Source organism: Crocodylus siamensis, chromosome 10 (assembly GCF_052110815.1).
Source record: "Crocodylus siamensis isolate JL-2025a chromosome 10, ASM5211081v1, whole genome shotgun sequence".
Lineage (NCBI taxonomy): Eukaryota > Metazoa > Chordata > Crocodylia > Crocodylidae > Crocodylus > Crocodylus siamensis.
In genome coordinates this window covers 4,358,061-4,376,982 of record NC_143404.1, presented here as the reverse complement: position 1 = coordinate 4,376,982, position 18,922 = coordinate 4,358,061, and the positions used below count along the sequence as shown (strand labels likewise).

General features: G+C 63.7%; 1 protein-coding gene across 3 annotated transcripts; it reads right to left on the bottom strand.

The window, feature by feature from the left end:
* Positions 1 to 241: 241 nt before the first annotated feature.
* On the bottom strand, positions 242 to 18,052 carry ANXA6 (annexin A6). 3 transcript variants are annotated; one of them, XM_090064861.1, is made up of 26 exons: positions 17,953 to 18,052; positions 14,464 to 14,519; positions 11,695 to 11,785; positions 11,373 to 11,467; positions 11,177 to 11,290; positions 11,000 to 11,090; positions 10,762 to 10,841; positions 10,626 to 10,682; positions 9,586 to 9,679; positions 9,110 to 9,205; positions 8,642 to 8,700; positions 8,295 to 8,417; positions 7,708 to 7,766; positions 6,593 to 6,677; positions 5,849 to 5,930; positions 5,515 to 5,609; positions 5,150 to 5,263; positions 4,965 to 5,055; positions 4,683 to 4,762; positions 4,052 to 4,105; positions 2,510 to 2,527; positions 2,043 to 2,136; positions 1,597 to 1,692; positions 1,446 to 1,504; positions 1,036 to 1,158; positions 242 to 620 (listed from the first exon to the last, which is right to left on the bottom strand). In XM_090064861.1, the coding sequence occupies exons 2-26, from the start codon at positions 14,479 to 14,481 to the stop codon at positions 561 to 563; spliced, it is 2,028 nt and encodes a 675-aa protein (XP_089920987.1). In that variant the 5' UTR covers positions 14,482 to 14,519; positions 17,953 to 18,052; the 3' UTR covers positions 242 to 560. The 3 variants fall into 3 exon arrangements, with proteins under 3 accessions (XP_089920987.1, XP_089920988.1, XP_089920989.1); XM_090064862.1 differs by having other exon boundaries at positions 242 to 617; XM_090064863.1 differs by lacking the exon at positions 2,510 to 2,527.
* Positions 18,053 to 18,922: the final 870 nt, after the last annotated feature.

Genomic DNA, 18,922 nt, shown 5'->3' with positions numbered 1-18,922 from the left:
TGGCCCTAGCTCAGGTCAGTCCTGACCTGGCTTTCCCTCTGCTTGGAGCAGGCTCAGGTTCACACAGCACTTGGGGGACTCTCACCAGCTCCCTGCCCCCCAAAAGGAAAGCATGAAGCTGTCCAGTGGCCAGAGCACAGGGCCACGAGATGCTGAAGCAGCCTGAGACGAGAAGCCCGACCACGGAGGAAGCTGTTGCCTCCTTGGCCCTTTCCAGGAGGGGACAACCAAACGGACTCAGTTAGTGGTCAGCATCAGTCAGGGTTTATTGATGTGACTTTCGCTGCCCCGTACAGCAGGGTGACCTCCTGGGCTCGTGATGCGTTTGGACGCGAGTCACCGCATCGGCTCCCCTCCCCACCCCCTCCGTGTCCCACCCCGGGGTCTCGGCGCCTGCCTGGGTTAGCTTCTCTCGCAGCTTGTTTTCTAGCACAAAAAGGGAATCTTCTCTGAGCGGAGCCGAGCGCCCTCCAAAGCCTCTAAAAGCTACTGTGAAGTGCAGGTGGTGTCCACGTGTGCGTGCCCCACGGCTCAGGTACCAGGCCGGGCTCCCATGGTGGCTAGTCCTGCCCGCCACAGATAGCCAGCAGCGCCTTGCGGTAGTCCCCGGACGTGTCCTTCTGAATGAAAGCCAAAAGGCCATGAAGAGGCAAAGCATCTCGCAACCTGCCGGCTCCAGCAGGCCAGCATTGCAGTGCAGGGGGAAAGAGGGCAGGGCTGGAAGAAGAGTCCCTAGCCCTTGAGCCCCGGTGAGATGCACGGATCGTGGCCCGAGTGAAGCAGACCAAGATCCTGCCGCAGGAGGAAGGTGATGGGTGCTCTGGCCTTCCTAATGTTATGGGGAGCGGCATCAGGTGTCCCCACTCCACTCCCCCCAGCCCAGAGGGAGCTGCCCCGGTGCTCTCAGGTGACAACCCAGGAAAGCAGGCTCCTCCATTGGAGTCCCTGTTGGGACCATAGCCCACCCATCGTCAGATGGATGGGGATAGGCACTTGGCATCGGTACCCGGGTGCCAGGGATAGACGCAACCCCACCTCAATCATTTGGTGCAGCGACGTCTCGTGCAGGTCGATGAACTCCCGCCGGATGTTGAGCAGGTCGATCTCGCTCCTGGAGACCATGATCCTGATGAGGGTCCTGTCGTCTGTCCCGAGACCCTGGTGAGGAGGAGGAGGAGAAGGGACTCTCCTAGAGACAGACTTACTGGAGCCCCATCCCCCTGCTTTTAATACTGTTATTCAGTGCCTAAGGCCAGGGCGCCCATGTCAGCGAGGGCAGCACATAGCACGAGTGAACCCACCCCCTGGCCAGCTTCTGCTCCAGTGGAGACCTGGGGGTGGCATGTCCCGGGCTCCGAGCCATCGGGCAGAGGCCGGACAGGAGACCCCCAGGGGCTAGCACGCCTGCAGGTCAGGCGGCGACCCCATCATGAGCTTGTCTTTACCTTCATGGACTTGTACAGCTTGTCGGCAAAGAAGGCCGGCCTGTTCTTGATGCTCCGGACTGAAAACAGAGAAGAGAGTGAGCATTGCCAGGAGCTGCCCGCGGCCCCGGCCCTGCCCTGCAGCCCCGCTGGCATCCGGTGGGGAGCTCACCGATGGCCACGAACGCGTCCCTCACGTCACCGGACATGCGCTTCCTGATGGCATGCTCCACGTCATGGTTGGTCATCTTGACGAACTCCTGAAACACTGCGGGCAGGGGCAGGGGCAGGGGAGGACGTCACCGGCCGGAGCAGCCGGCCCGACACCCACGCCCCGAGGCTGCTCCAAGTTGTGCCAAGGGGCAAAGAGGCCTTGAGTTGGGCCCTGACTGGCAGAGCCCCCCCGTCTCCTGCTCACATTGTGGACCAGAAGGCCCTGAGAGCTGTTGCCACCAAGAGCGTGCGAGTATTGCCCCTTGAACCCAGTGGCCCGCAGCGACTCAGTCCCCCTGGGCCCAAAGGAGACCCTCCTGCTGCCACCACTGGACACTTGCCCTCAAAGCCCAGGCAAAGCCAGGGAGCCCACAACCACCTCCGGCCAGCGCGCCGCGCGCCCACCTTTGCGCAGGTGCGGGTAGCTGCGGGTGCACAGGATGCTGAGGAAGCGCGTCTCCAGGGAGCTGGTGTCGCCGCTGGAGACATCCGCTAGTTTCTGCAAAACCAAGCGCAGATGAAGGTGGGAGAGGGAGATGCGGCTCTTAATTCAACACCCTGGAGGCTTGCAGGGAAGAAGTGCTCCATTTCTGGGGGGAATCTTTGTGGAAAAGGGATTCTCGGCTCTAAAATGGGAGGCTGGTGCTGTTCTCTGCATCCAAACGACCTGGACCTCCGTGCTAGCTGCCCCCCACTGCAGGCCCACCCATTCAGCGTGGACCTCGGGCCTCGGCCCATGGGAAATGCCAGCTGGAGTGAACCTGGATCCCTGCCCGGAGCCTGCAGCCTGGGCCTGGGGTGCAATGGCCCAGCCCGTGTCCCCTGCCCCCGTGCAGCCCTCCTGGAAACGGTGCGGTAAGATGGGCACTCACCAGGTTCTCAGCCACCACCTGACAGAGAGAGACAGAGAGACAGAGAGAGGGGGAGAAAGAGGAAGGCAACAGGGTCAGAGACTTGCTGGATAGCCCCTGGCCCGCGGGAGACCCTCTGGGACCCCAAAGAGATGGAGGACAGTGTGGTAGAAGAGGGGACAGCCCTGGGAGGCTTCTAGCCCGGCCCTTTTCTGGTCCGGCTACCGGCAAACCTAGATGCATCCCTCTTTGGAGCAAGGGGAGAGAGCAGCGGGCAGACACCCCCCTCAAAGAAAGGATCGCAGCACTAATGCTGCACGGAGAGCTTTGCAAACCCGGCATGGAACAAGGCCCTTGTCCCGAGGAGCCTGCCATCCACAGGCATGCCCACACTAGCATTCGCCTAGCAGGTTTGGGAGCCAGGGGCTAGTTGCCCTGGCACCCTCCCTAGCTCAGGCATCTCCAAGGAGTAGGGGGTCAGTTTTGCTCTCTGGCATGAGGCCAGGCTTCCGGCACGTGGCTGAACGGGGGGCCCTGATCCGGCCTGCCTGGCATCACTCTCTGCTTCTCTCTCCGTCTCTCTCTGCAGCAGCCAAGGATTGGTGGGAGGATGCCGGGTGCATTCGCAAGGTCCGCGCCCCCCCTGCTGACAGCAACACGAACGGCACCCACAGTCGCAGCCACCACGCAAAAATGCATCCGTGGCAGGGGCTAAACATGCAGCCGAGACGGCAGAGTGGGAAGCACAGAGCTTGGGGAAGCCCCTTTGCAGATCAAAGGCAGAAGCAGGCTCTGCGAGACCCTAGCAGGAGCCCTAGGAAAATTGGGGCACTTTCACCCGGGGGCCTGCATCTGACCTCAGCTCCACCCCTGAGAAGCAAAGTGCAGCCTCCAACCCAGGCAGCGCAAGGGGGAAGCAGGGAGGACGGACTACAGCCACCATCCAGCAGCTGGGGGAGCAGACATGCAGCCCTAGGAGCCTCGACCCCCCACTCCCAAGCCGGCCCTTCCAGCCCAGCTCGCCGACAGTGCCGTTGCAAGCCCCGAGGAGCAAGCTGGGGACGGGCAAAGGGCATGCACTACATTGGCAAGCTCTGTTTTCTTCCTCTTGTTCAGAAGAGGGAACAAGAGGGGGGACCAGTGGTTTGTGCTGCGCCTCGCCAGGAGGCCCTGGGTTCACTCCAGGCTCAGTATCAAGGGGGTGGTATTTCCCATGGGTCCAAACCAAAGCAGGCGTCTGGGCTCGCTTGCATTTGCAGCCCACAGAAATGGGCACCTTGCTCACTAGCTTCCCAGCATCCGAGTGTCTCCCCTGAGCGAGAACGCAGGGGCAGGGCAAGGATTTCCACGGGGCTGGGACCGCGCGCCGTCCGTGAGCTGCCATGTACAGTTTCATGGCCGGGATGGACAGACGTGGGGGCCTAAAAGGTTTAGTCCTTGAACCACAGCTGCCTTAGCAGAGGTGCTGAGCCCCTGCAGCTTAGAAACCCAGGTGGACAGATAAACACCACCCCCACCCACCTCCCACGCGCGTGTGCACGCACCCTCCTGCATGGCTCTCACCTTAGCATCCTCGTGAGCTTGCGTCAGGTCTTCTGCTCCTTCGTCGCGGTTGCCCTGTGTTTAAACATGATAGCAATGAAATTAGGCGCTTGGGAGGAACCTCTGCTGCTGGAGGTGAAGGGTCCAGAGCGGTGCTAGAGTCCTGGCTTTGCCTGGCAGCTGGAGGGCAGAGACTCTCACAGCCCACGGGGTAGCGATCAGATAATCCTGGCTGTGCAAGAGCTGTTGGGGACCCGTGTCTGGTCGGTGACTTGCCGGCGATGGGCAGAGACTGGGGGCTGAGCAGCCCTGGTCCCACTACCTCCCCTCGAGTCCTTCCCCTGCACCAGGACCATCCCAGCAATGCCTGGCCTCCGCGCTGCCCTGGGCACACCGTGGATACTCCACCGGTGCTCCCAGCAGCACCAACACCCAGCCCAGCGAGGGCACAGGACCTGCTCCCCCCTGCACATCCTGCCACCATGCAGCTGCCTTGAGAGATGAGGGGCCAGGAGGCGATCAAAGCCGAGCTGCCCTTCATGGAGGGGATCGGCTGCCAGGAGGCTGCAGCTGAGGATCTGGTCCTGGTGATGCTCCTGGACTCTCCCCTTCCCGGCCGAGGGCCTGCCGTCCCACCAGACCAGCTCCTCACCAGTGCCAGCGAGACGAGGATCCTCTTGAAGTGTCCCGATGTGTCGGAGCTCAGAGCATCCTCCAGTGACTTGTGGTACACTGAGGGGACAGGGAGCCCGAGTGAGCGCTGCAAGGGCACGCGTCGGTCGGCTCGAGTCTTCCCGGCCGGGATGGCAGGAGCCAGGCATCGCGGGCAGCCTCGCGTGCGGCGTGGGCACGGAGCCGCGTGCGGGCAGACGGGCCCCCACCCAGAGGCACCGGCAACTCGAGGCTCTGCTGGAGGACCCCCGTGCCCCTTCACCTGCTGCATAGGCCTCGTTAATGGCCTGGATTTCCCGGTTGTTGCGGGTGGCCAGAATCTCGATGAGGATGCTCTCCTCCGTGCCAGCGCCCTGGAAGACAAGGGCAGGGCCAGGGAGGTTTGGGTGCCAGCCCCATCAAATCTGACACTTCCACGGTGCCCTGGCGGGCTGGTTTAGTTCCTACCTCCATGGCTTTCTTTAGCTGCTTGGCGTCGTACTGTGCCGGCGTCATCATGAGTGCGAGGATCACCTTGGCCAAGCTGCCCGACAGCTCCGACTTCAGATCTGCCAGCAGGTCCTGCCACAGGGGAGGACGGGAAGGCACCGCGGTTATCTCCACATCCCCGGGCAGGGAGCGGAGGGTAGGAGGGGGCGAGGAGCCTGGGAGGAAGAGGAGAGGGGACAAGGGGATCTGGGCTGGAAGGACAGAGGACACATGGAGGCAAGAAGCCCAGAAGAAATACGCTGGGGGGGTGGGGGGAAGAGCTGAAGGGGCATGAAGCAGGGGAGGAGGGAGCCGAAAAGGAGAGAAGGAGCCTGCGTCTCTACCCGGCCATAATGGGACTTGTAGGCTTGGATGAGCTGCTGCCTCTGCTCGTTGCTCCGGTAGGGGACCACGCCGATAATGGCGTCTTCGTCCGTACCTGCAACGACACCGTCATGGCGTGAGACGCCGGAGGCGCGGGCAGGCAGGCGGGAGACATCAGTAGCCCCACGCCTGCCACCTCCGACCCCGCACGGGAGCCTCCCCACGGGCCCATAGCACGGCTAGTGCCAAGACCTGCAGCCGGAGGCCTGGACCGCCCTGCCAGCGCACCCCGTCCCCGCCCCGTGCCCGGCTGAAGCTCCCGCACGGAGCAGCCAGGCCCCGGGTCCCGCTCACCGAAGCCCTTCATGGCTTTCCGCAGCACCTGGGCATCCCCGTCGGCATTGAAGTCGGTGGCAGGGCGCACGGTGCCTTTCAGCTGCGGAGGGGAGAGGGTTGAGGGGGGACCTGGGAGCCACCCCTGGCCGTCCGTGGGGCAGGGACAGGGGGTTCCCAGCAAGTGAGGGGCAAAGCGGCCCGGCAGTGAAGGAGAGAGGGAGCCAAGCCAGCAGAGAGCCCCAGGTGGGGAAAGGCCAGAGGAAGCCTCCTACCCGGGGAAGAGAGAGGGGAGCTACGTGGCTTGGAGGGGCTCACATCTCCCCTCTGCCCAGGTCTCTGGGTCCTTTGCATGGTGCCTGTCCTGGGTGACAGACCCCCAGACACGCGGGGCCCTGCGGGTACCCCCCAACTCTCCCACTGTGCCCACTCTGGTGCAGAGCGGGGCAATGCCCCCCCTCCTGCAACAGCTTCCCCGCTGCACCCCCCCTTCCACCCGGGTACAGGGGGCACCCCGTCCCCACCCAAGCAGGCTGCCCTGGAGGGGGGGCACCCCCAAAACCAGTGCCCAGGGGACACACATGCAGCCTCCGGGGTCTCCGGCCCCGTGCTCACGTGTTAGAAGTGCGGTTAGTGTCAGCACGCCGGGGAGCATGCGGTGCAGGAGGCCTCCCCCAAGATCAGAGGGATGGAGAGAGGCAGTGAGATCCAAGCCAGCGAGGAGCAGAGAGCAGGGGGCAAGGGGAGGGAGGGGGCAGCTCTGACCTCGACTTTAGCCACCGCCACCGCGCTAAGCTCCCACATCCGATAGGCCACCTGCGCCGCCTCGGGGAAGAACTCACCTGCCGCGCTGCAAGGGGAGGGCACAGCACACACCGCCGTCACTGTCTGGGCACCCGCCACGGGCACAGCCCACACCCGCCTGCCACGGCCAGCCCACCCTACTCAAGCCATTGAGCTCAGCCTGGAGGTGGAGGGGCATTTGCTCTGCTTACAAGCCCCGGCTGCATCCAGGGATGCCAGGAGAGGGCAGCGCCGGGGCATTCACAGGCGGACAGACAGTGCTAGTGGTTCTTGGGCACGGCTGGTGCGCTCAGTCTCAGCCGCGTGGTTGGAGGGGTCCTGCACCGAGCACCCTCCCTGCATCGTGTGCGGCTGTGCCGCTTCCAGCAAGTTAGCATTTGCATGGCCAGGGCCTGGCCTCACCTAGCTTGGCCCTACCTGGATGGGATGCAGGCAGCTGGCATCCTGATGGGAGTTACCCCAGGGACTGGAGTGGACAGACTGCCATGACTGCTAGCAGGCGGGACGGCCTGCCCTGCCCTGGACGGGATGAGCTCTGGGCCCCAAAAGAGCACTTGCTTCTGCTGGGGGTTGCGGGACACGTGCCAGCTCCACACCGGCCCCCAGGCCAAGGCAGGGGCACTGATGCCTACATATTAGGTGTCCCCAGCTTTTTCCCCCCAGCTACAGCTAGGCCCGGTCCCTGCGAAAGGAGCAGGGATCCTGGAGGAGGGAGTTGACAGGGCTTAGGGGTGACTTTGCACCAACCCTCACCCGGGGGGGGCTCTGCAGGGCTGCTCCCGTGCATCCCCATGGCAGGTGGCTGCAGGAGCCTTGTGTCAGCAGGGTCTGGGGCTGGCCTGGAGGCAGAGGGTTCACCTGGGGGACCCACCAAGGAGCATGTGCTCGTGTGTGTGCATGCACGCACGCGTACACGCATGCATGTGTGCGTGCACGTGTACACGCATGCATGTGTGCGTGCACGGGGAGGCTTTTCCAAGACCACAGCAAAACCCCAACATGGCACCACCAGTGCTCAGGCCCTGGCTAGGCACAGGGGTAGGATAAAGCCCAGAGGGACGAGTGCACGCGCTTACTCATCGTCTCCCCCACACAGCTTCAGCAGCGCCTTCTTGTACTCGCCAGACGTGTCCTCCTGGAAGGGAAGAGCCGGAGCAAGCATCAGACCCGACTGCAGCAGGGAGGGAGGTCTCCTGCACGGGTTGCTGGCTGCATCCACCCCTCGACCCCACAGGGCAGCCTGGCCCGAGCAGGATGTGGTGCATGGTCCTTTCTGCACTTCCCCAACACCGCTGCCCCCAGCACGGCGGGGGGAGGGGGAAGATCTTTTTCCTCCAACACAGTCTGGGTGGTGACAGGATGGATGGAGGGGCATTTTGGCCAGTTGTGGGGGCCAGGATGCTGGCACAGATAGCAGGTCTGGGGCGCCCCGACTGGGAGAGACATAAGCAAGGATACCCAGAGATTTCCTGCCTAGCATTGCCCAAGCGGCTAGCAGAGGCACAGCTCCCCTGTGCCCCCGGGGACCAGGGGGCCTAGCAGCATCCTGAGGCTTGTCCTAAGAGCGCAAGGAAAGAGGCAGGCCGATGGGAAGCAGCCTCGGAGGCTCCAGCATCTCTCCAGGGAGCAGGGAGGACGGGGAGCTACTGCCTGGTCCCCGTACCTTGATCATGCTGTAGAGGGACTTCTCGTACTTGGTGCGAAACACCTCGCGGATGTCCAGCATGTCGATCTCGCTGCGCGACACCATGATGCGGATCAGCGTGTTGTCCCTGGTGCCCAGGCCCTGGGGGTGGGGACGGGCCCAGCATTAGGCACCCAGCAAGCGTGGTCCCAGAGGGCACGGACCGCGGGGCTGCCCTGGGAGTACCGTGGGCCACGGCTCTGTACCGGTGCGCCCTGCTCCGCGCAGAATCACCGCTCCCCGCCTGCTGCCACCCAGCTCCCATTGCTCTGAGCTCAGGCCCCGATGCTGGGACCCGGCTGGCAGAGGGGGCTCCAGGCACCCACCTGCATGGCCTTGTAGAGCCGCTCGGCGAAGTACTCGGCCGTGCTCCTGATGCACTTCACTGCGGGGAGAGCTTCGTCAGACCGGATCCTTGCTCCCAGCCTGCCCCCGTCCTCTAACCCCGGTGGCCCAGATCAGGGGCACTCGGTTGACCCCTCCAGGCTCGTGACCCATCTCAAACACCACTTGGGGCTCTGCTTCCCGCCCTCAGGGTCCAGGCAATGCCCGTAGCGCTGGCTCTTGAAGCTATTCTTCATCCGCTCACCCTCCACAGCAAAGGAGGGCTGGATGGAACAAGAGCTGCAGCGCTGGGTGTGCGATTCAACCGGGTGCAACGCAGCGGGCATTGGCCAACATAGCCGTGAGCTGGGCTGTGCGGGATTGCACCGTCCAGGCATTTACTGCGTGGTCAGGAGGGACAAGCCTTGGCACATGGGCCCTCCCAGGCTCTCTGGCGAGTGCCTGCTTACCCACGGCCAGCATCAACTTCTCGAAGTCCCCGGACAGCTCGGCCCGGATGCTGTACTCAATGGGCTTCCCGGAGATCTTCAAGTACTCGTCGAAGACTGCCAGAGAGAGAGCACGAGAAGGTCCCATCACAGCCTGTTCTGGATGGGGGAGGGGGCCGGCATCTTTGGGGGCCCTGTGAGCTCAGACTAATTGCCCTTCCCATGGGGTGGTAGGAGACACACCACCGATGGGCCTCAGATCTGCGCTGCCTCCTAGATTTTGGTCCCTCCCCTCTCCAAAATGCATCACCTTCTGCAGAGAAGAGGCTGGCAAATGCTCTCAGGGCCCAGGCTGAAGGCTGTGCCAGGACTGGGGTGCAGGCAGGTGGGTTGAAGGTGTCTGGTCCCACAAAACCCGGTGACACGTCCTGCCCACATTTGGCAGGAGGGCGAGACACGTACCGCGCCCCCCTCCTCAGTTGGACTGGGGATCTCACCTAGCCGGAGGTGCTGCTTGCTTCGGTGCCCCAGGATGTAGATGAACTGGGCCTCATCTGTGCCCCATTTCGCCTCCCCAGCATCCAGCAGGTCCTGGCGGAAGGGAGAAGGCAGTGGGAAGAGCCAGGGAGATTCTGGACTCTGGGATCCACCACCCTTAGGAGCCAGCATCTGTGCCCCCCACCCCGGGCAGGCCCCAGCCTCCACAGGGCAGGGCTCCTCTTGGCATGACATGGCAGGGTGGGAGGCTGTACAACAGCCTCATCCGCAGGCGCGCAATCAGCTCAGAGTCTGACCTGCTTCGTCTCCTTTACCTGTTGTGTCCATGACTCTGTATACACACATGCATAGCGTGTATGTCCATGCATGCATAATATAGTGAGTGTGTGCATGCAATGCATGCATGTGTGCAGGGTGTAATGTGCATGTAATGCATGCCTGCGTGTGCGTACATGTGCATGTGTGAGCAATGCATGCGCATGTGGCCAATGCACATGGATAATGTGCAATGCGTGTGCAACACGTGCATATGTAATGTATATGTGCGTATATGTGAGCAATACGTTCACACGTGGCCAATGCATGTGGATAATGTGCGTGCATGCAACACGTGCATGTGTAATGCATACGTGAGCAAGGTATGCACGTGTGGCCAATGCATGTGGATGTGTAATGTGTGTGCAGTTTGTAAGTGTGCAATGTGGGTGCATGTGCATGCAATGTATGCGCGGGGTGTGCAGTGCACACGTGCAATGCACATGCACACAGTGCGAGTGTGTCCCTATGGTTTGGCTGCCCGACTTTCCTTGCAGGCCCCAGCTGGGTGCACGCGGGAGCCTTTCTACCCGGCCAAAGGGCAGCCCAGAACGGGCGGGTCTGCACCGCCCCCCGCAGCACCGACCTGCAGAGGCTGGCTGGGGACAAGCTGAGCCACCCTGGCTGGCAGGGAACCGCAGGGCTGGAAGGGACCAGCGAGCCCAGCGCCCCAGGACGGTGGCCATACCTGCCAGCAGACACCATCCACGGGGACAGTACTCACCTTGGCGTCCTGCTCCACCAGGTCCTCGCTCACCACGTCGTCCTCCTCCCGGGTGCCCTGCAGCACAGACAAGGCGTCAGTCCCGCTGAGGGGGGACGGCCAGACAGGCAGGGAGGGGAGGGAGGGAGGGACGCACCTGCAACAGGACGACCAGCATCTTCTTGAAGTGGCCGGAGGTGTCTCCGAGGATGTCGCCCTCCAGTTCCCTCTCGTAGGCTGCGGTGGGGGGAAGGGTCAGCACGGGCGGGCTGGTCTCCAGCCCTCACGCGGCAGGGTCTTTCTCCCCCCCACATCCATGCGGGCCCCCACCCACCCTCTCTCGCCCTCCGTCCCCAGCCCAGGACAGGCGGCACAGCCCGGCCCCCTGCTCTCACCGTCTCTGTAGGCTGCCATCAAAGCGTGCATTTGCTGGTTGGTGCGGGAGGCCATGACCTCGATCAGGCACTTCTCATCGGTGCCAGCACCCTGTGGGCAGAGAAGGGGCGATGCTAGGGGCTGGCTCCAGGCAGCCTGGCAGTGCCCGAGCCGGGCTGCGTGGAGCCGCCTCTGACCTGGATGGCGTCCTTGATCTCCTTGGCGTCGTGGTACGCCGGGGGCCTCATCAGCCCCACGATGAGCCTCTCAAACTTCCCAGTCAGCTCATACTTCAGGTCGGCAATCAGGTCCTGGCAGGGAAGAGGGCGTGAGGTGCCGGGGACCGGCTGGACCTTGCATCGCCTCCTCCCCCTGCACGGTCCCGGCTCTTACCTTGCCGTACAGCGACTTGTAGGCCTGGCAGATCTCCACCCTCTGCCGGTTGCTGCGGGACGTGATCAGGTCCAGGATGGCCTCCTTGTCGCTGCCTGCGGGGAGACACGGTCACTCGCACCCTGGCGCTACCGCTGGGGGCCCGGCTGCTCCGGGAGCAGATCCCGGGGGGCGAGGGAGCAGGAAGGACGGAGAGACCGATGGGATGGACCCAGCGCTTGGCACGCTCCCTAGCCCCATCCGGTGCCAGCCTGGCCTGGATGGCTGCCCGCAGGCTCCCCGCATCTGCCTCCCGGGGAATTCCCAGGTGGGGCACACGTACCGAAGCCCTTCATGGCGTTGTACAGCGCCTCGGCGTCCTGCTGGGCGTTGAAGTCGGGGAAGTCCTTCACCGAGCCCCGGTAGACGCCAGCCTGCAGAGAGAGGGGCAAGACGGGGAGAGGCGGGAGCCTGGCTTGCTTTCCTCCAGGCTCCCAGGGCCAGAGAAGTCTCCTCCATGGCTGATCCCAGGAAGACCCCGTCTGTCTCCTGGCAGGGGCATTCCCAAAGCAGCCGGGAGCCGACCAAGCATCTCCATTTCCCAGAGGGGAGGTGTGTCGGGGGGAAACTGAGGCACAACCACGGGGAGAGATGTGTCCAGGGTCCCCCAGCCAACTGAGTCGGCACCCTCTGCTCTAACCACAAGGCAGCATTGCCTCCCAGCCAAACCCAACAGAGACATGTTGCTCCCACACTGCAGTGCAGCCCCTGCCAGCGTGCATCCAGTCCCGGGGCAGGAGCGACCCGGCGCTCTGCCCGGCTCCGAGCAGCATCGGGTTGCAGGGATTCATCGCTTTCCCGTAAGCTGCCCACGCGCATGCCTTGGCGAGACATAAATACACGCTCCCAGGCGAGGCGGGCGCTGGCCCGAGACAACGGTGGCAGGGGGAGGGGTGGCAGCACATTGGCTTTGGAGAGGTCGAGGCAGGGGATCCTGGTGGGGCGAAGCAGCGGGCAGGGACTGGCAGCGCCACACTGCGCTCATGCAGTTAAAGGGCTTAATATTCCCCCTGCGCCGTGGGAGTGAGAACGTGGCAGTCCTCGCCACTGCCGGCCTAGGGGGTAGAGGTGCGGGGTGGCTAAGTGCCATGACTGAGGCCATACAGCGAGGCAGTGGCAGAGTCAAGAACAGTATCCCCTCAGGAGCCTGGCACTGGGCTCTCTCAAGGGTTCAAGGGCATCCCTCTTCGAGGCTGCTCCCCAAACACCGCTTGCCTACGAGGGTTGGCACCCGTCTCCAGTGCCCCTGGGACCCCCAGGCCATCTGTCCCCCTCTGGGTGCCACGGGGCAGCTCCCACCTCCCCGTCTCCCTTCCCCCACGGCGCTGCATCACGCCAGCTCCGAACGGCCAGGCACTATAAATAGCCGGGCCGCTCCTCGGCTTGGAAGCTGGATTCCCAGCACGTCTTTCCTCCTCCTCCATCTGCCCTGCCTCACTAACGCCGGGGCCCCGAACACGGGCACACGCTGCTGGAGCCCTGCCCCGTCCCTCCGGCCTCTCTCCCCTGCAGCCCCGGGGGCTGTTCATCCCGCAGTGGGATGAAACATCGAGGCACCTCCGCGCTACCAGGGAACAGGCTGTCATACGTCCATGGTGCATTCGTGCCTGCAATACTGTGCCCGGCTCAGGTCCCCATGCCTCAGAAACGGGAGAGGAGACCTAGGGATGGTTCAGAGAAGGGCAACAAGGATGACGAGTGGCATGGAGAGGTCTCCAGATGGGAGAGGCTAAAGAGGCCAGGCCTGGTCAGCTTAGAAGAGATACTCAAGGGGGGAGATGAGAAGGGTTTGCAAAATGCTAACTGGCGAAGAGAAAACAAGTGGGGATTTATTATCGGCTGTCTCTCAAGACAGGAGCAAGGGGTCACTAACTCCCGAGATTCACAAATTCACGGTCACAGATCTTAAATGCTGGAGGCTGCAAGGGGAAGGAACAGGGGGAAAAAAAAGCCTCGGTTGGACCTCGTTTGCTCTCCCTTTCATCCTGCTCTCTGGCACCATGTGCCACAGGAGACGGGGCAAGATGAGCCTAGGGCCTGACCCAGTCCGTGGCAGCTCTTATGCCTCCAAAATGGGGGGGCAGAAAGAACTGGGGGCCCCATAGCTGTCCCCAAGGGACTCTATCAGAGCGCCTCTAAGGCCATGTCACCTGGACAGACGGACGCCTTTCGGGCTGGTGCCGGGGGTGGAAGCAGGGGCTGAGTCTCTGCAGCTAGGCAGGGCGTGGGAAGCTGTAGCAGAGGCCTGTCCGATACGGACCAGGCCCAGAGCAGCATCATGCAGATGCACAGAGTCCAGTAGAAAAGTGCCCCCCATCTTCATCAGGCCCTCCTGGGCTGTCCTCTCTGTTCTGCCACTGCCTGATGGCATGGTCTTGGCCATGACACTTTGCCTGCCTGGATCCCTGGCGGGGGTGTGCTGCAAAGGGGAAAACGCTGGCACTGGTGGGAGGAGCGTGAGCCACCACAAAGGATGTGCAGATCAGAGGCAGCAATGCCAGGGATAACGAGCTTCATTGATAATAAGCTTGGGTGGGGAGGAGCAGGGCCTTTCACTGGGGAGGTGGCTGGGGGCTGCTCTGGCCCACAAGAGCTGTGCTGTGCTGCGTGCGGGTGTGGGTTTCATTGACACCTCCCCTCCCTGCTTCTCTCCCCATCACAGCCCCTGCCTCCCTCCCCGGCTCTGCTGGGATCGAGAGCAGGGAATGTAAACAGCCTCTGTCAGCAGGACCTCACATCCCCCTCGCTCGGCGCCCACGTCCTGGCTGCTCCGAGCCGAAAGCAAGCAAACGGCCACGCAGACAGGTCCCGTGCCTCCGTGGCAGGGGCACGGCGAGATCCTGGGCAGCCCGAGGACAGACCTGCTCGCCCAAGGGTTAGGGCGTGGGCTACAGCGGCCCTGGAGCTGCTGGCAGGGTGCAGAGGAGCCAGAAGAAATGCCAAGCGTAACCAAGCCCCTTGGGACTGCCCGCCCCTGCCAGGGACCCATCCCAAGACCCCCCGGGACCCCTGGTTTGGCAGAGGATGGCAGCGCTTGGAGGGAGTTCGGTACCTTTCCTGTGGGTGCCATGGCCGCTGGTCAGAGTCCAGGAGGCGGCGAGGCAGGAGCTGGGGAAAGGGAGAATAAAGGCATGAGCAGGGGGACACGGCGCGAATCCGGAGTAGCTGGCTCTGGCTTTTACCTGGCCTGACCCAGGACAGAAAGCTGGTCTGGATTAGCCTGCTGGCCCGCACCATGCGGCGACCGCCCCAAATGCCCAGCTGTGCTGGCCCAGCCGTCCTTGACCCGCTGCTGCTCTGTACACCCCCAGAGCCCAGGCAGGTGCTGCCGATGGGGGCTGGCCGGCAGGGCCCGGGCGCAGGAAAGGGCTGGCATTGCTCCCGGGGTGACATGGGTGCTGCTCTGCCCTGCTGCTGCGTCTGCTTCCCGACACTGCCCCGCGTCCCAGGCGAAGGCAGGGAGGGGAGGGAGAAGCAGCAGGGAGCTGCACTGAGCAAGGGGCATCCTCGCCGACATCTTGCACCAAATGCCCGGGCCTGGCTGCCTACCCGGCTGTTGGCTGCCGGGAGACGGTGCTCCCTGGAGACCCCAGCCCTCTCCGGGCTCTGCTGGCACCGGTGCCTGGAGCGCGTCACGCTGCTGCACCAGCCCCTCGCGTCCTGCCGACTGTGCACCCGTAGCCCCAGGACCCAGCGTGAGCACCCCAGTTAAGCCGGGGGGAGCACTGGTGTGACAGGGCACTGGCCCTAGATCTCAGAGGGGGAGAGGGTGATGGTGAGCACCTCCAGACAGCCCAGCTGGGCTGCACTGGATGCACCTCCGGGAGCCCTGCAATGCAGATCCCCAGCCTTGGGCGGGACAGGGGAAGCCAGACCATGCTCACACTCGCTGGCTCTCTCCCTCCAGCCCCCCGGAGACCCCAGGCTTGGGCCTGCCCCTTCCAGCTTGCCGCTCCCCACCTCAACCCTGGCCACGCAGCTGAAATTAGCAATCAGAGCCGGATGCACCCCAGCCCCAGGAAGTCGGCACGGGGTCCCCATGGCAACTTGCAGACCTTGAGGATCACGTGCACCCCAGCGGAACCCCGGGGGGGGGGGCTGCCCCTGGGATGGGGGTCCCCGAGGGAAGCAGGCCCTTTTGCTCCGGGGGGAGAGCGAACCCGTGGGGCCAGGGAGCATGGAAATGAATGAGCGCCGGGCTGCGTGGCGTGTCACCCGATCCCCTTGCTCCCCCTCCCTGCCTGACACGTTGCAAGAGTGCTCGGCCATGGCGCGGTGCCCAGGCAGCGGTTTCAAGAGGGGCCCTGGGCCTGGGAGCAGCTTGCAGGCCGCCAAACCCCTCCGGCATGCTGTGCTCGGGGTCTCGGGGGGCTTGCTTCTCGCCCGCCGCAACGAGCCAGCAACCTTGGGCTGGTCACCGCTGCTAACACCCAGGGGACGGGCTTGGGGTGGAGCCCTCCTTATGCACCAGCATGGGCCTCTGCTCTCCGCCTGCTCCGCGGGGTCTCGGTGGACACGCGTATCCACCCCCCGGGTGCAGGGCAGTGGATGGGGGCACCCTGGGTGCTCTGCTTTGCCCCCCAGGCACTGCACTGTGGGGCTGGCACCCTGCCGGCTGCAGGGGCTCCTTCACCCCGGAGCTGGGGGGCAGCTCCCTCAGACCCCACTGCCTTGGAGGAGGCCGACGGGCACTTCCCTGAGGCTGAGCCCCACTCCGAAGGGATCATCACTGCCTCCTCTACCTCCCACCCCCCGTTTTCCGGTGCATGCCGGAGAGCAGGAGGCTGCAGGGAACAGCTGCAGCGAGAGCCGCCTGGCAGCTGCCCACCCCCCTGGGCCCAGAGCCATGCTCAGAGGGGGCTCTGTGCTGGCCCCCAGCGCTGGTGGGGTAGAGGGGGTCGGTCACCGTCTCACTCCCAGGCTGCAGACACGGCCCCCACCCCCCAGGCCATCCTCCACCACACACCCGCCCGCAGCAGAGACATGCGGCAGGGCGCGGCCAACTGCATCCTGCATGCTCCCTGCAAGGCCCCCAGAGACTGGCCACTGCGCAGCCTGGCCCCTTATCGGTGCCCTGCAGTGGGTCACCTCCGCTCCCCAGCACTTGAGAGGGTGCCCCCCACTGTCAGGGGCCTGCTGCTTGGAGCCAGCCCCTCTCTTCCCCCAGGGCGGATGGCATGGCGGCTTGGGGCAACAAGTGTGGGGTGGCAATGAGATATTTCCAGCACGGGGTGCATGCTGGCTTCAGGGCTCCTAGTGAGGGGTGGGGCAGGGGAGTGGGGGGGGGGGAAATTCACCCTTCACATTTGCAAATTCACATTTGCTGGGAATCCCAGGCCCCTCCCTTTGCAGCTGCCTGGACCCAGGGTGGGGTCCTGGGAGCACAACAGCAGCTGCAGCTAACAATGCTCCAGGTGCCCAGGGGGATGCTCATCAATGATTTACCAGCAAGCCATTCCCCCCCCCCAACCCTTTGTGGAGCAGAGAACCTGCCCAGAGCTCCCCTTCCCAAACAGCTCCCACCTGCTCCCTGCTCTGGGGGTGCTCCAAGAGCCAGCCCCAAATCCCCCCTGCAATGTGGGATGAAGCTCTGCCTGCTTTTGCGTGCTGCTCTGGGTGGTGGTGGTGGTGGGGGGTGTTCCTCTTTCACACCGAGCTGGGGAAGCCGTGGTCTAGGGGTTATTTTTAAATCTTGCAGAAGTGGCAGCCGCAAAGGACAGTGCCAGGCGGTGGACAGACCGGGTGGTAGACGGGCAGGCTCTTTTAGGGAACCCTCCTTGAGCAACAGGGAAAGCGCGGACCCCACCCCTGCCCCAGGAGCTCAGTGCAGGCCCCTGGCCTAGCTCCTTTGGTCTCACCATAACACAGCAGCATGTAGGGTGGTGAAAGCAGACCCCATGGGAGAGCAAAAAAAAATACAAATAAAAAAAAATAAAAAAAAGAGATGCCATGTTTCCCCAGATCCCCCCCAAGATACCGGGCGGCAAGCTTCGATCCTCCAGCCTGTGACAAGCAGCAGCCCAAAGAAACCCCCAGACCCGAGCTGGCAAACCCCTCCTTTTAAACGCAGCCCTACAAAGTTTCAGGAGGAGGGGAAAAAAGTGATCCTGGAAGAGTCCAAGGAGAGAACGGGGAAGCGAATGCGAATTCACGACCATTTGTGCCGTCTCCTGCTATAGATGCGACAAGGGGGAGGCCCACCCTGCCTTGGGGTCAGGCTTTCCTGGCTGCCTATGGGCTGGATTTGCCCGCTGGGACCAGCCAAGCAAACCCCTTGGGCTCGGCTTGGCATCCCCGTTGCAGACGCTGCCCCGGTGCCCCGAGCGCCAGCTCCGGCAGGCGTGCAGCGGGCCAGGCTGCGTGGGCGCAGAGCAGGGCAGGGCATCAAGCATCAAGAACTGACCCTAAAGGCAGGCACAGGGGAGCTTAAAACTCCCAAAGCCCCTTTTGCAAACACGAGGGTGCTACCAGGGTGTCTTTCCCCCGTGGGGTACCAGCTCCCCCCTTTGAGGCAGGGGCCCCCAGCGCGGCTCAGACTTACTTGCGGTGCAGGGCGCTGGAAGCAGCAGTGCCTCCCCCAGCAGCTGGGCTGAGTGGCTCTGGCAGGGGAAGCCCAGCCTACTGGTTGTACTGCAGCTGTCACTCCCTCCAGCTCTTCCAATCCCCGGCAGCCCCTCCCGGCCACCCTCTCCTGGCAGGTGGGGGGGCGCAGGGGTCTAGGGGGAACACGGGGCCCTCCGGGCTCTCCAGCCCCAGGAGAAATAGCCCAGCCTGGCAAGCAGAGAGGCGGCAGGCTGCGGAAAAACAACACCCTGCCCTCGTCAGCTGGTGAAATATCTGCCTGCAGCAGGGGGAACGGAGATCAGCTGTGCACCGTGTGCCTGGAGGGACAGCAGAGCCTGTCCCCCGGAGTCGAAGATGCACGAGCCCCTTGAGCCATCCCTGTGCCAGCACCCTTGGCGTCAGAGCCTGGTGCAGGGATCGCGCTTGATGCCCTGGGATGCCAGCTCTAAAGTGCCCTGGTCCTGTACCCGCAGCCCCCCTTGGCCTGCCGCTTCCCCAGGCTCAGGAGGAAGCCGGGGTGGGGCTTTGCTAGGAAAGTGCATGGATGAAGGCACGGAAAAGGAAGCAGGTGCCCCAGGCCCTTGGGCTTGATGCATCTGTGCTGCTCAGCTGGCGCTGCAGGAGGGCGGGGAGGGCCCAGGCAGGGTGGGGCAGGTGGCTGCATCCTTCCCCGCAGCATCAGACCATATAAGGTGCCTGCAGCAATGGGCCGATAGAGATCGGTCTCGCCAACCTCCTCCTCTGAGCCAGGTTTGCCCTCTCCCAGCCCTTGACCTTACCACGGAGAAGCCACGCTAAGGTGTGCACCTTGGAGCCTATGGGAGATGCATGAGCTTTTGCAAGCGGGTGCCAGCTGAGGTGAATGGGGCAAACGCCCTCGCACCCTAATGGACTCACGGACCCTGGCGGTGCTCCTAGCACCGGGACTTTGGAAATGGCAGCTGGCC

Coding starts and splice junctions, on each gene's coding strand:
- ANXA6 (XM_090064861.1), bottom strand. Junction 4,763..4,964: donor TAACGAGGCCTATGCAGCAG/GTGAAGGGGCAC, acceptor CTGTCCCCTCAG/TGTACCACAAGTCACTGGAG. Junction 1,693..2,042: donor CTACCCGCACCTGCGCAAAG/GTGGGCGCGCGG, acceptor CCCTGCCCGCAG/TGTTTCAGGAGTTCGTCAAG.